General features: G+C 43.0%; 1 protein-coding gene across 1 annotated transcript in view; it reads right to left on the bottom strand.

Moving 5' to 3' along the window:
• The window catches only part of CPA6 (carboxypeptidase A6), a 261,362-nt gene extending 256,661 nt beyond the window's left edge, over positions 1 to 4,701 (bottom strand). Inside the window, exon 1 of the mRNA XM_029223028.1 lies at positions 4,348 to 4,701. Coding sequence (XP_029078861.1) covers positions 4,348 to 4,463 — 116 coding nt within the window. The 5' untranslated portion in view covers positions 4,464 to 4,701. The remainder of the gene's footprint in view (positions 1 to 4,347) is intronic.
• Between the last annotated feature and the right edge of the window lie 8,178 nt (positions 4,702 to 12,879).

The raw sequence follows: 12,879 nt of genomic DNA, 5'->3' as shown, positions 1-12,879 counted from the left end.
CATGGATGGGGGACATGGATGGGGGTCATGGATGGGGGACATGGATGGGGGTGGGTACAGCACGGACACTGGCTAATCAGGATGCAGCAGCTGGCAAGTGGGCTGTGACCAGCCTGCACACGCCTGTACTCATGGGGAAGAGGCCGGTCACTGGAGCTTCTCCCCGAGAAAGAAAAGAGAAGGCAACAGGTCTTCACCAAACGCAGGGCTGGAGAGGAAGGAGGAGTCCGGGAGGCCTCGCAGGCAGACCCACAGCACCAGGGGGTTCCGTCCCCCGGAGCAGCTCTGGTGGCAGAAAGTCTGTGTTCTCTCCACCCGTAACCCAGGTACCTGAAGGCTGGGTGACCGGAATAGGGGAGGCCTGGGAAGGGATTTCTACCCTCCTTCTTGGTGCCTAGATCTCTCTTAATGCTCCCACAGTAGGCTGCTCATCCCATACAGCACTCAAGCACTGTGTACATCTTATGTGTGGGGCTGCTTTCTTTGCTAAACTGCAAGCTCTCAGAGGGCCTCAGCTCTGCTGACCAATGCTCTGGGCACACGTAGGCACCGGAATAATACTCACTGAAGGAATGAGGCACACGCCCATGGCCACTTTCTGTGCTATCAGGGTGGAAAGACCACTAAGTGCCAAGAACCACGCAATACCCATGCTATTGCATTTAATCCCCACAACTTGGCAGGGAAGGTTCTAATATTGTCTCCATGTCTCAGGTGAAGAAATTGAGGCTCAGAGAGGTTAAGGAACTTACCCAAGGTAACAGAGCTACTAGGTGTGGGAAAGCAGAAATCAAAAGCCAGGCAGTTGAACTTCAGGACTTATAAACATTATACATGAAGAAAGTACCAAATAAGTGGTTCTTGAAGAATCACAGCCACTTTGGTTCTACAGCATTGCCAGAATTTATTGTGTCACTGGCTTAGATCTCTCTTTTGCCATCACTAGAAAAATCTACCCTAATTTCATGTAAAGCCGAAGATCCTTATTTTTTGCTCTCAGGATCACAGTATAATAAATAACTAGGTCTGCTTCCAGGAATATGAGGAGATGAGGGAAGAGGAGAGAACACAGAGTGATATTTGCCCTAGTCAGAGTCTCATTCACTGATGTTTGTTTATCATCAAAATGTTTGACGTGCATTTGCAGCCCTCGAAGCCTGCTTACAGAGTATCAATAAATGTTATTTGATGTCAAGTTATTTCCCACACTTAGCTTCATTCCTTTCCTATGTATTTTTAAATCTTCCTTGTGTGTAATTTGATGTAGTTATCCAAAAATATATTCGTTTTTGTCAGATTTTCCTTGTAGTCTCTATATTTTTTTCATGAGATGCTTAAATCTGCTGTTTCCCAAGCGTCTATGATACAGCTGGCACCACACAATCGTTACCAGTTTGTGCAGAAAGAAGACTAGGCTCATTAGATGCTCTCAGGAAGCACGTTGGTCTGCCCTGAGTGTTCTATTTTTTGTCCATGCTCAGAGTCTTGCAAATGATAATCACTTATTATTATATTCAACCAAGACTCACAAAAATATTTTTTTAACAAAAATGCAAGAAATAGGGCTGCTTCATAATTACTACCAACACTACCAAAACAAATTACTTAAGGGACAAAAATGAGGGTTTAGAATGATAACTTTGTATGGGCAATAAAAATAATGCTCAATACTATTCCACCAGGTCATTCCAACAGGTTCTTAGCTAGACTTGCAGAAAGTAGTTTCTGGGGAAGTAGAGCAAAATAATCCCAAACCTAGGCAGAATTTCTGTCTTTGGTGATGAGAGAATGACATGTATCTAATGAAGGGAAGGTAAAAATCCCCCATTTTCGATGGTGAGTACGCTCTGAAACTCTCTGGTTTTGGAGAAGCTCTCCTGTGATGGACAGGGAAGGCTCCCTTCAGTGTCTCATGTTTCATCTTTTTCTTCCAACTTTCAGTCACCTTTCATTTGTACATTTGGGACTAACTTATTAGGTAGCAGCCAAAGAGAAAATGGGAACTATTACTTTCTTTACAGAACAACAGAAAAGGAGGTGCAACTTCGTCCACAAAGATTCCAAATTCTCTAAGAAAAGGCTGCCGCCTTTGGCCTTGTTTCTTCTAAGTGGCGTTTAGGGAAGTGTGCACACCTGTTCCCCTGAAACAGGCCTGGTCACTTACCATTGATGAGGGCCACACACGGAAATCATTATGGTCGGGGCTACCTCTGAGCAGAGGAGCGAGGTCCTACATCGCATGGGCGCATCTAAATCCGTGATATGTTTATCACAGGCCTGACATCCATTAAGAGTCGGAGTAAACACCTCCACACCTTGGCCTGCACCGTCACTAAACACGTTTTCCTTACCCAGGGCTCCGAGGGCGGACCGTGTGTCCCAGAGACGTAAAAGCAGTCCTCAGATGTTAACTCCTCTGTTTCTCCCGGGAACACCGGGGTGGAAAATTTGGGGATTGTATTACCATCCATAGCCCTTATCCCCACCAACACCTCCACCCCCATCCTGCGTCCCCTTAAACTGAGGGAACAATTTCCTCTGTTAAGTACTGTATTCAGGGGAACTCTAAAGCAGTGCCCAGATTCTTCAGGAGAGAAACAGAAACAATTTTCTTTTCCAGGATCACACTTATAAATCCTTCTCTACACGATTCCTAGAAAGAACAACTTTGCTTCAACACCTGGCCGTCATTCAGATGAATATGAAAGTTTTCCTCAACTGGCCATAATTGAGCAACTGTAGTCTATTTAAAAAGATTTAAGGGGAGGGGGAAGGGTAAGCTGGGACGAAGCCAGAGAGTGGCATAGACATATACACACTACCAAACGTAAAATAGATAGCTAGTGGGAAGCAGCTGCATAGCACAGGGAGATCAGTTCTGTGCTTTGTGTCCACCTAGAGGGGTGGGATAGGGAGGGTGGGAGGGAGACGCAAGAGGGAGGAGATATGGGGATATATGTATACGTACAGCTGATTCACTTTGTTATACACCAGAAACTAACACACCATTGTAAAGCAATTATACTCCAATAAAGATGTTAAAAAATAAAATAATAAGCTACAAGCACAGGAAATATAGTCAATATTTTATAATAACTTTAAATGGAGTAAAATCTCTAAAAATTTTCAATCACTATGTTGTACACTTGAAACTAACATTGTAGGGCTTCTCTGGTGGCGCAGTGGTTAAGAATCTGTCTGCCAATGCAGGGGACACGGGTTCGAGCCCTGGTCCGGGAAGATCCCACCTGCTGCAGAGCAAGTAAGCCTGTGCGCCACAACTACTGAGCCTGCGCTCTAGAGCCCGAGCTGCGCAACAAGCCACCGCAGATGAGAAGCCCGCGCACTGCAGGGAAGAGTAGCCCCCGCTCTCTGCAACTAGAGAAAGCCAGCGTGCCGCAAAGAAGACCCAATACAGCCAAAATTAAATAAATTTCAAAAAAGAAACAACTAACATTGTAAATCGACTACACCTCAACTAAGTATTTTTAAAGTAAGAAAAAAAAATTAAGACCCTGGTTTTCCTCCTGTGTAGAAAGGAATTGAACTAGAGGAGCTATTTAAGGCTCTTCCAGCCCTAAAATACAGGAATGCCGTAATTTCCAGATTCAAAGAACGACCCCTTGCAAATTCAAGCAAAGCACTCGCTGCATATTTCGAAGCAACTCTTCAGGATAATAGGACATGCGCAGTCCCAGCCGCTTTACACGCAGCCCCGTGCCTCGTTATGCGAAGCAAACACAAAGCGTGCTAACCCACAGAGCGGGGAAATACAAATGGTTTTCCCCTTCTGTGTTTCTCCCTTCAGAAAAACACCCATAATTTTACAGTTGGCTACGTTTATTCTTATTTTGAGTTGACTCATTTGCATCGCTCAGGTTATAAAATCTAATAACCACTCTGTAGGCTAACAAGCACTCAAAAAAAAAAAAAAATGCCCACACTATTTTTAATCACTGGTGAATTTCCACCCACGGCTTCTGCATACAATCCTAAAGGGGAAGCTTTAGTTTTCAGGTCACAATTCACGTGTCACAACAGCATCCTTCCTGCCAAGCAACCACCAAGGCAAATACTGCACATACTGACCACGGCTATTCCAGAGACAGAATCCCCATCAACAGTGGTCCACCGCTGAGGTTGGCACGTCATAAACAGTATGAGAAACTAGACTTGCGTCCACCACAAAGAGCCAGGGACTGCATATACATTTAATGTTAGGTGACCAGGAAAGCATACAGATTCACGCAGAGTCTACAGACCAGAGAAAGTGAGGCACACTCAGGCGCATACCAGCCCCCTGACCGGAGTCCAAGCTGATGGGGGCATGAGAGCCTCTCCACTTACCCAGCATAGCGGCTGCTGTAAAGATGGCTGTGCCCTGGGTGCAGAATCTTCAAAAAGAGCAAGCAAAGAGGCAGAAAAGCAGCTCTCTGGCTCCTGGGCTTCCCGAGGAACTTCATAGTGCGAGGATGAGAGGGGCTGAAAGTTCTTCCGGCAGTCACAGCCACCCGAGGCTGGAGGTGGCTCCCAGCGCGCCCTCCACACAGCGCACGGTCCCTGGGAAAGCGTGGGGAGAGGGCTTAGGAGGGAGCAAAATGTGACACTTCTTTCCAGCCTCAGAGGAAAAAAAAAAAAAGTTCAAGCAGCTGAGGGAGGGAAGTTGCTGTTCAGACTTGGTCTTGGGACGAGAAGCAGCAGCTTCTGCCCACACACAGCCCTGCCCAGCCCCGCGCTGAGCTCCAGGCTCCCCTCGAAGGGGCTGGGCCTCCCCGTGCTGACTCACCGCAGGGGTTTGCTGGGTGTCGCTTCATTAGGGTAACTCCTCTTTTTGTCCTCTTGTTTTTTGGGGCTTTTTTCTTTTGGCTCTTCAAATTTAGGCCCCTAACTTTTTTGGACAACCTTCCTGCTATCCTAATTGCGAAAGACTTGTTTGAGGATGAGCTAAACACGCAGGCATAGAACATTCCAGGCTTCGTGTTTTGATCTACCATGGCAAATTTCTACAGGGAGTCCACATTCCGAAATGCACAGTGAACAGTCTTGATAAGCTGTGGCCCCTGGGTGTGGCCAGCCGGTCGTGGTCCCCGCTCCAACCTGCACCGGGACGGGCAGCGGCTTCCCTGGGCTTCAGGGAGCCCCTGTGCTGATTCCATGGCTGCAGCATCCAGACCCGTGGCTATTTCAAAGGTTCTCATGGGGGAACTGGAGGCCTCTGGGTGCTAAACCACCTTTCCTGCACATTTGGAATCACTTAGGGAGATGGGCTATTTAAATCAGAATTCCTGGGGGTGGGATCAGTTGTTGAAAAACCCCCCAGGTGATTCCAATATTTAGCCCCCCTGCTGGTCTAGAGCGGGACTTCTCAAACTTGGCCCTGCACGCACATCACCTGGGGATCTCGTTAGAGCGCAGCTTCTGAGGCACCAGGCTGGGGCTGGGGCCTGGGCTTCTGCATTTCTAACAAGCTTCCAGCTGATGCTTGGACTGCTGTTCCTTCAGTCACACTTCGAGGGGCCAGGCTTTACTTTAGAATGAGGTCTGCTTTTTCTTCTCTCTCTAAAAGCTAGAGGGTGGAGGGAAACCTTGGAACAAGCCAGTTCCTTCTTGTTTTTCCCAAGTTGGTGATGAAGAAGGCTTTTTTGCGTTCACTTGCTTCTACCCCAATACACTGGAAAACCCATCCAGGATATGCTTTGCTCTAGTAAATAAGAACATTGTTATCTAGGGTGTCCCCTGCTATCCTCCATACCCAGTCCTGGTCGTGCTCTGGAAGATGGTGAGCCAGCGTCCCTCTATCCCACTCACTCATTTACTTCTCAAATTTCCTGAAGAGTCGTGACCAAGAGCTCCTGTACTTTCTAATATGATAGCCAGAGCCCCTGGTAGAAGGCACCAAATCTTTCCCCATGTTCTCCACCTGGGGAGTTGAGTTTGAGTCCTATGAGTTTGGTCCATAACAGCTGAAATGATTTTCATCTGAGATGATTCTCTAGAGTTTTCTACAGCTACCCCAGGATTTAATCTCTTCTCCACATCCCCTTCCCTAACACCCAGTATGTCTGCTCCTGTAGGGCACAGCACTTCGATTTTAAGTGTCTGCTTTCCTCACAAGGCTGCCTTCTCCTTGAATGCAGAGCTATACCTCTTTCATCTTTGTACTGCTGCCTTTTCTCTCCTAGAGGGAACAGTGTTCACTGAAGGAATGATTAACTGTGTTTGTTGAGTGAGTGCCGAACTTGGGAAGGGATTCATTCAACAAACATTTACTCTGTGGTCTCTGTATCTGGATAGAGGAGAGGCCACCTGGGCAGCCGAGAGCTGTATGGGTCCCTTTGAGGAGTAGATGTGCCCAGGCCTCCTGGTTTTATTTCTTGTTTGTTTATATTGTTGTTTCCTTCCTTCCTGACTTCCTGGCCTAGTGCTTTGGTCTTTGTGAACTGGTGAGGCTGTGCTGCAAGGCTCACAGGGATGTTTCCTGGGGCCTTTTCTACAAGGCCAAGAAAGCCTATACAGCAGTCAGTGAGCTGTTGAAATAAGAGGTTACTGTGTAAATAAAACACTTCATCTCGTTGCATTTCGTCATGTCAGAGCAATGTATAAATCTGTCATATTATATCACAACATTAAACCAGGAATGTTCAGTCTCGGACTGGGGATTAAGCTCATTCTCAAATCATCCTGAAGGGTTGGATCCAGCGAACATGTTTAGCAAAGGCTCTCCAGACTCTGAGACCGAGGTAATAATTTCCTGGGCTATCACAAATGCAAAACACCCTGGAGACATCCTATAACCTTCCTAAAAATTTCAGATCAAAGAGAGGTTCTCAAACAATAGAAGCCATTCCTAACAACCTTCCTCTGCTTTTCTAAGGACCAGGTTATCTGATCAGACTTCCCTTGGAGTAGATAAGCACCCATAAAATGAGTGATAAATGGAGTCCATTTAGCAAGTGGGAGGAGAAGAGAATGGTTTTATAGATGGATTCAAAGATAAAAGCTCCATTTTTAAGGCACTGAGAGGGAGTGAATTATTAAACCAGTTAGAGACTCAGAGATGGAAAGATGAGACATTCTATTTATCGGCTATGCCTCTGTCATATTTTGGTTGAAGAGTGAACTTTATTAAAAGAAATATTATCCTGCAGAGAAAAAAGGAAACTACAATAGGGAAAGGAAAACATCATCCTTGATTTGGGTCCATTGTGGTGGATGATGAGATAATTTTTAATGTCTCTTCCAGATCTGGAATTCTGTGATGCTATGGGGGAAGATTTTGCAAATCCCTTTCTTAGGGATATGAGCGAGAGCCATGTAGATGAATTTTGGTAAAGACCTCATGAGAAGGTGGATGGGTGGGTTTGGGCTTTGCGGTACAATCAACCCTCCCCTCGCAGTTGGTTTTGTGCTCAGGCCTCAGTGTCTTATTGACAGAGACCTTAGTGCCGTCTTTTCTTCTATGGCTTTCTGCCATTGTTCCAACATGTGAGGAAAGAGCAAATGTGAAGTTAGGTTACTGCCTTATGCGGTCTTGGCAATTCTGTAAGGAAGTTCTGAAGCTTCCTTTAACAACACATCACTAACAGTTCCCTCCCAACCTCGTTCAGCACCGTCTTGCCCCTATGGGTTTTTTTTGTTTTGTTTTTATTTATTTTTGGCTGCGTTGGGTCTTTGTTTCTGCGCAGGGGCTTTCTCTAGTTGCGGCGAGCGGGGGCTACTCTTCGTTGTGGTGCGCGGGCTTCTCATTGCCGTGGCTTCTCTTGTTGCGAAGCACGGGCTCTAGGCGCGCGGGCTTCAGGAGTTGTGGCTCTCGGGGTTAGTTGCTCCGCGGCATGTGGGATCTTCCCAGACCAGGACTCGAACCCTGCATTGGCAGGTGGATTCTTAACCACTGCGCCACCAGGGAAGCCCACCCCTATGTTTTTAATCTTTCTCTTGTCAACTATCCACATCTCTTTCTTCCTCAGACACAAGCTACTTCTCCTCTTCTTCCTTTCCTCTCTCTCCTCCCTCCTCCTCCTCCTCCTTCCCCCTCCCCCTCCTCCTCCCTTCTCCTTTTTCTTCTTTTTTCCTGGCTTCTCAAAAGCGCGCTCTTGAACCCTGACAATTTGCTTTCCAACCCTATCACCCCGATGAAGCATCCTCTTTTTTTTTTTAATGTTCCTTTTCTTTCAAAAATTGAGGTATAATTGACATAACATTATGTTAGTTTCAGGTGTATGACATGATAATTAAATATATGGATATATTACTAAACCATCACCGTAGTAAGTCTAGTTAACACACGTAGTTACAAATTTTTTTCCTGTGATGAGAACGTTTAAGATCTACTCTCTTAGCAGCTGTCAAATATGCAATACCCTATTATTAACTATAGTCAGCGTACTGTACATTACATCCCCATGACATTTATTTTATAACTTGAAGTTTGGACTTTTTGACCTGCCTCTGGCAACCACAAATGTGTTCTCTGTATCCATAGAGCTTTTTTTGTTTTTTTTTAGATTTGACATATAAGTGAGATCATACAGTATGTCTTGCAAATTTCTCTTAAAGATCAGTGGTGATCTCCAAGTGGAAAAGCTTTTGTTCACAGCCCATTCTGCATCTGTGCAGTTTCTAAGGCTGTTTACCAACTTCTATTTGAAACTCTCTTTTCTCTTGGGGTCAGGGACATTGACTTCTTCTGTTCCTCTCTTTCCTAGGGTTCCATCTCTCTTTTTTGCCTGCTTAAAAAGGTAGATGCTTTATGAGGGTCTTTGTTTTGCCGTCTCCTCTTCTTGATGCGTCGTGGACAGAAAGGGGTGAACAGTTTCCTGGAAGAGATGGACTTGATTTGGGTCTGGGAGAGAGGGAAGGATTTGGCTGGATGGGGATATGAATGCTGGATAGAGATGGTCATTATTTTTAAGGAAACATTGTAAAGAAACTCATGGTCCCTAACTTTGTGACACTTTGTGCCAGTGGGGAGGCTGGGCAGATAAATAAACACATCGTTACACTTGGTGGTTTAATTAATTATATAGAAACAAATCACAGATGCTTTATTAAAAAGTGAGGAGGGAATGGATCACATGTGTAGGGTGTCATGAGGAAGTAAACATTTAAGTCAAATATGAGAAGGAGCCAGCTCTACCGAGAAAAGGGGAGTAGCGTGCCGGGAGTCAGGGCCGGAGACAAGACCATTGCAGGCACAGGGAACAGCATATGCAAAGAAGTCCTGTTCAGAATTTACTGTCCTTCGTTAAGTCAAAACAGGATAAAGAGTGACATTCAGCCTCCCAGTTTGGCATTTACGGCCCTTGAAAACTTTCTAATTTTTATCTTCTTCAATATTCCCTGAATATTCTGTATCTCTTCCTTCCTCCAGGTTTTCCTTCCTCTTGTGAGGGCCATGTCCCTCACAAAAGAAGTCTTCCTCAATCAGGTGAAAAAGCAATTTGAATAACAAGTGTGATTGATGGATAAGCCTATTATTATGTTTTAGGCCCCTGTAATTAAGTTACAAACGTGTTTTATAGAATTTATAGAGTAGAACCAAAGTTTTTTAATGTAGGAAGGTGGGAATGAGGAGTCCTATTCGCTGCTTCCAAGCAGCAAAGCAGATTTCTCCCTCCATCTTCTCCATCTCTGCTTTTCCTTCTTTCTCTCCCTCCTTCTCTCCCATTCTCCCTGCTGCTTCCCCTTCCTTCCTGATACCTGTCTCTAAGGCGATTATGAAGAAATGAGGTAGAGAAAACATAGATAAGAATACTTTAGAAATTACCATTCTGAACGACAGAAGAAGGATGTCTGTGTTACACCGTTTGTGTTCTAATGAAAATTAAGAGGCATTTGAGCTGGATGCAGCATGAGAGAGAGATTAAGAAAGTTTGATTAGGATAAAGTCAAAAGCAATAATAAACAAAGGATTGCAGAACCACTCTCCAGTCCATTTGCCTCAGGCAGTGAAAGATGATTTTTAAAAAAAGACAAAAACAAATAAGAATGGAAACAGTAACAGTGAAAAAGATTCAATTTTAAACAAAAAGACTAACGGTGGGGGGGGGGTGGAAATTTAAGATATAACAAAGATGGAAGAATAGGTGATAGAACTCGTTTTAAGAAAGAAGAGCTGTCTCGAGGAATGAGAAAAGTCAGACAGACAGCAATGTTCCACCTTCAGACGTATTAGATGCTCAGAGGGGAAGAGATGAGAATATCGTCTTAGTGCTGAAGGACAGGGAAAGAGTAAATAGAAAAATAAAGGAGCTCTATTCCAGCTGGCTTGTAGAGATAAGTGTCCTTTCAATGTCTCTAAAATTCCAAGAAAACAGGGAGCTTGAACTAATAATACTTTCAATATGCTACAGTTAAAATAAAATGTACTCTTGCAGAAACTAACTCAGAAACATTTTAAGAATCCAAGTTGATATAATTAAGGTAAACCTTTGGCAAATACGACTAGTTGAATAATTTTGGTATAATAAAAAAAACAATATTTTTCTCTGATTTATCAATATCACGTATAATGTAAAAGCACATTTTTATTCTATTTGGACCTGCTTTCTCTAAACTTACGCAGGTGTACTGATTGGTTATGAAAAATGTCACTTTTTCTACAACTAAATTGAATCATTATTTTGACAGATGCTTTATTTTAATAGGAATCATGTTTTGTAGTATGTCAGCTTGAAGATAATTTCCAAGATCTTTAGGGAATTTAATAATAAAATGACAACCAATTGAAAAATTGGCAAAGGATCTAACTTGACATTTCTCCAAAGATCATATACAAATGGCCAATAAGCATATGAAAAAGATGCTCAACATCATTAGTCATTAAGGAATTGCAGATCAAAACCACCATGAGATACCAGTTCATGTGCACCAAGATGGCTAGAATCAAATACACAATAATGAGTGTTGGTGAGAATGTAGAGAATTTAGAACCCTCAGCTACCGCTGGTCTGAATATAAAATAACGCAGCTGCTGTGGAAAGCAGTTCTGTAGTTCTTCAAAAATTAAATATATACAGTTACCTTGTGATCGAGAAATTCCACCCCTAGGTTCCACTCAGGAAAATTCAAAACATATTTTCATACCAAAACTTGTGTACAGATGGTCATAGCAGCATTATTCATAATAACCAAAAAGTGGAGACAACCCATATGTCCACCAACTGATGAACAGATAAACTAAATGTGGTATATCCATACCATGAAATATTATTTGGCCCTAAAAGGCATGAAATACTGATACTTGCTCTAGGATGGATGAACCTTGAAAACAATATGCTAAGAGAAAGGAGCCAGACACTAAAAGCCACATGTTGTATATTCTATTTATGTGAAACGTCCAGAATAGGTAAAACAGAGAGACATAACGTATATTAGCAGTTGCTGAGATAGAGGGGAAAGGGAATTATAGAGAATGACTGCTAATGGATATGGGTTTTCTTTTTGGGGTGATGAAAATATTCTGGGTATTGGTGATGGTTGTACAATCTTGTGAATACACTAAAAACCACTGAATTGTACACATTAAAATGGCTAATTTGGGGGCTTCCCTAGTGGCGCAGTGGTTAAGAATCCACCTGCCAATGCAGGGGAGACGGGTTCAAGCCCTGGTTCGGGAAGATCCCACATGCCGCAGAGCAACTAAGCCCATGTGCCACAACTACTGAGCCCGCACTCTAGAGCCCATAAACCACAGCTACTGAGCCCACATGTCACAACTACTGAAGCCCACGTGCCTAGAGCCCGTGCTCCGCAACAAGAGAAGCCACCGCAATGAGAAGCCCGCACGCCGCAACGAAGAGTGGCTCCCTTTCACCACAACTAGAGAAAGCCCGCATGCAGTAATGAAGACCCAACGCAGCCAAAAATAAATAAATTAAATAAATAAATTTTAAAAAAAGAGAACAACTGTGAAAATGATTTATAGAAAAAAAGGCTAATTTTATGGTATGTGAATTATAACTCAATTTTACAAAAAGAACTCTAGGGAATTTGAATCCTTAGACTGATTAAATAGAGCTAATTAATGGATAATCACTGGACACCTAAATTATTTCAAAATAAGATAAACCCCTGAAACATTGATCACTGAGCATAATTTTATGTTTATATGCTTTTGCTTTTAACATGCTACAGATAAGCTATATCTTTCATTAATTTTTGCCACTTTCAGAAGGGATATAAAGTTGTAGTAAGTGTGTGTATTTAGGAAGCTGTGTTAGATGTATTTATGAGTTCTCCTTGTTGGCTAAAACGCTGACTGGTGACAGGCAATTCTCCATTATCTACTTTGAAGTTTTCTCTATGAAATAGAAGTTGGTCACTTGGTTCGGTTTAAAGTTACAATTAATATTGGTGTTTGAGACTACTCTAGGAGCAACAGTGTCAGAGAAAATACGATGACAAATGTGCTTCTATTTTTCAAGGAAAATAATAGTTTTCCCCTAAAATAGTACTCCTCTGTCATTTTTCCTTTCTTTTTTTCTTTTTTTGTTCTTCAAACCCATTTACACTCTTAAAACTTATTGAGGACTCCAAAGAGTTTATGGGGGTTGTAGCTACTGGTACTGACTGTATTGGAAATTGAAACTGAGAACCTTTAAAAACGCTTCTTTATTGATTACAAGTATTGGAAATTGAAACTGAGAACCTTTAAAAACGCTTCTTTATTGATTACTTGAAGGTAGTAATGATGAAAGCATCCTATGCTAATAACATCTTCTGAAATTAGTTCTCGTGGTCTCGCAGGATTTTTCCTCAAGTGCCAGGCAGTATGTTCCAGAAAATTAAAGAGCACAAGGAAAGGCAAAGCTTGGAATGTAAATTTTATTTGCCCTGGTTTATAATACCTGAGTCTGAAAAGCTATGGAATGTGTTAAT

Source organism: Monodon monoceros, unplaced genomic scaffold (genome assembly GCF_005190385.1).
Source record: "Monodon monoceros isolate NGI ecotype Baffin Bay Population unplaced genomic scaffold, NGI_Narwhal_1 Super_Scaffold_14, whole genome shotgun sequence".
NCBI lineage: Eukaryota > Metazoa > Chordata > Mammalia > Artiodactyla > Monodontidae > Monodon > Monodon monoceros.
Note: the sequence above shows the minus strand (reverse complement) of the source record. Positions and strands in the feature narration are given on the sequence as shown.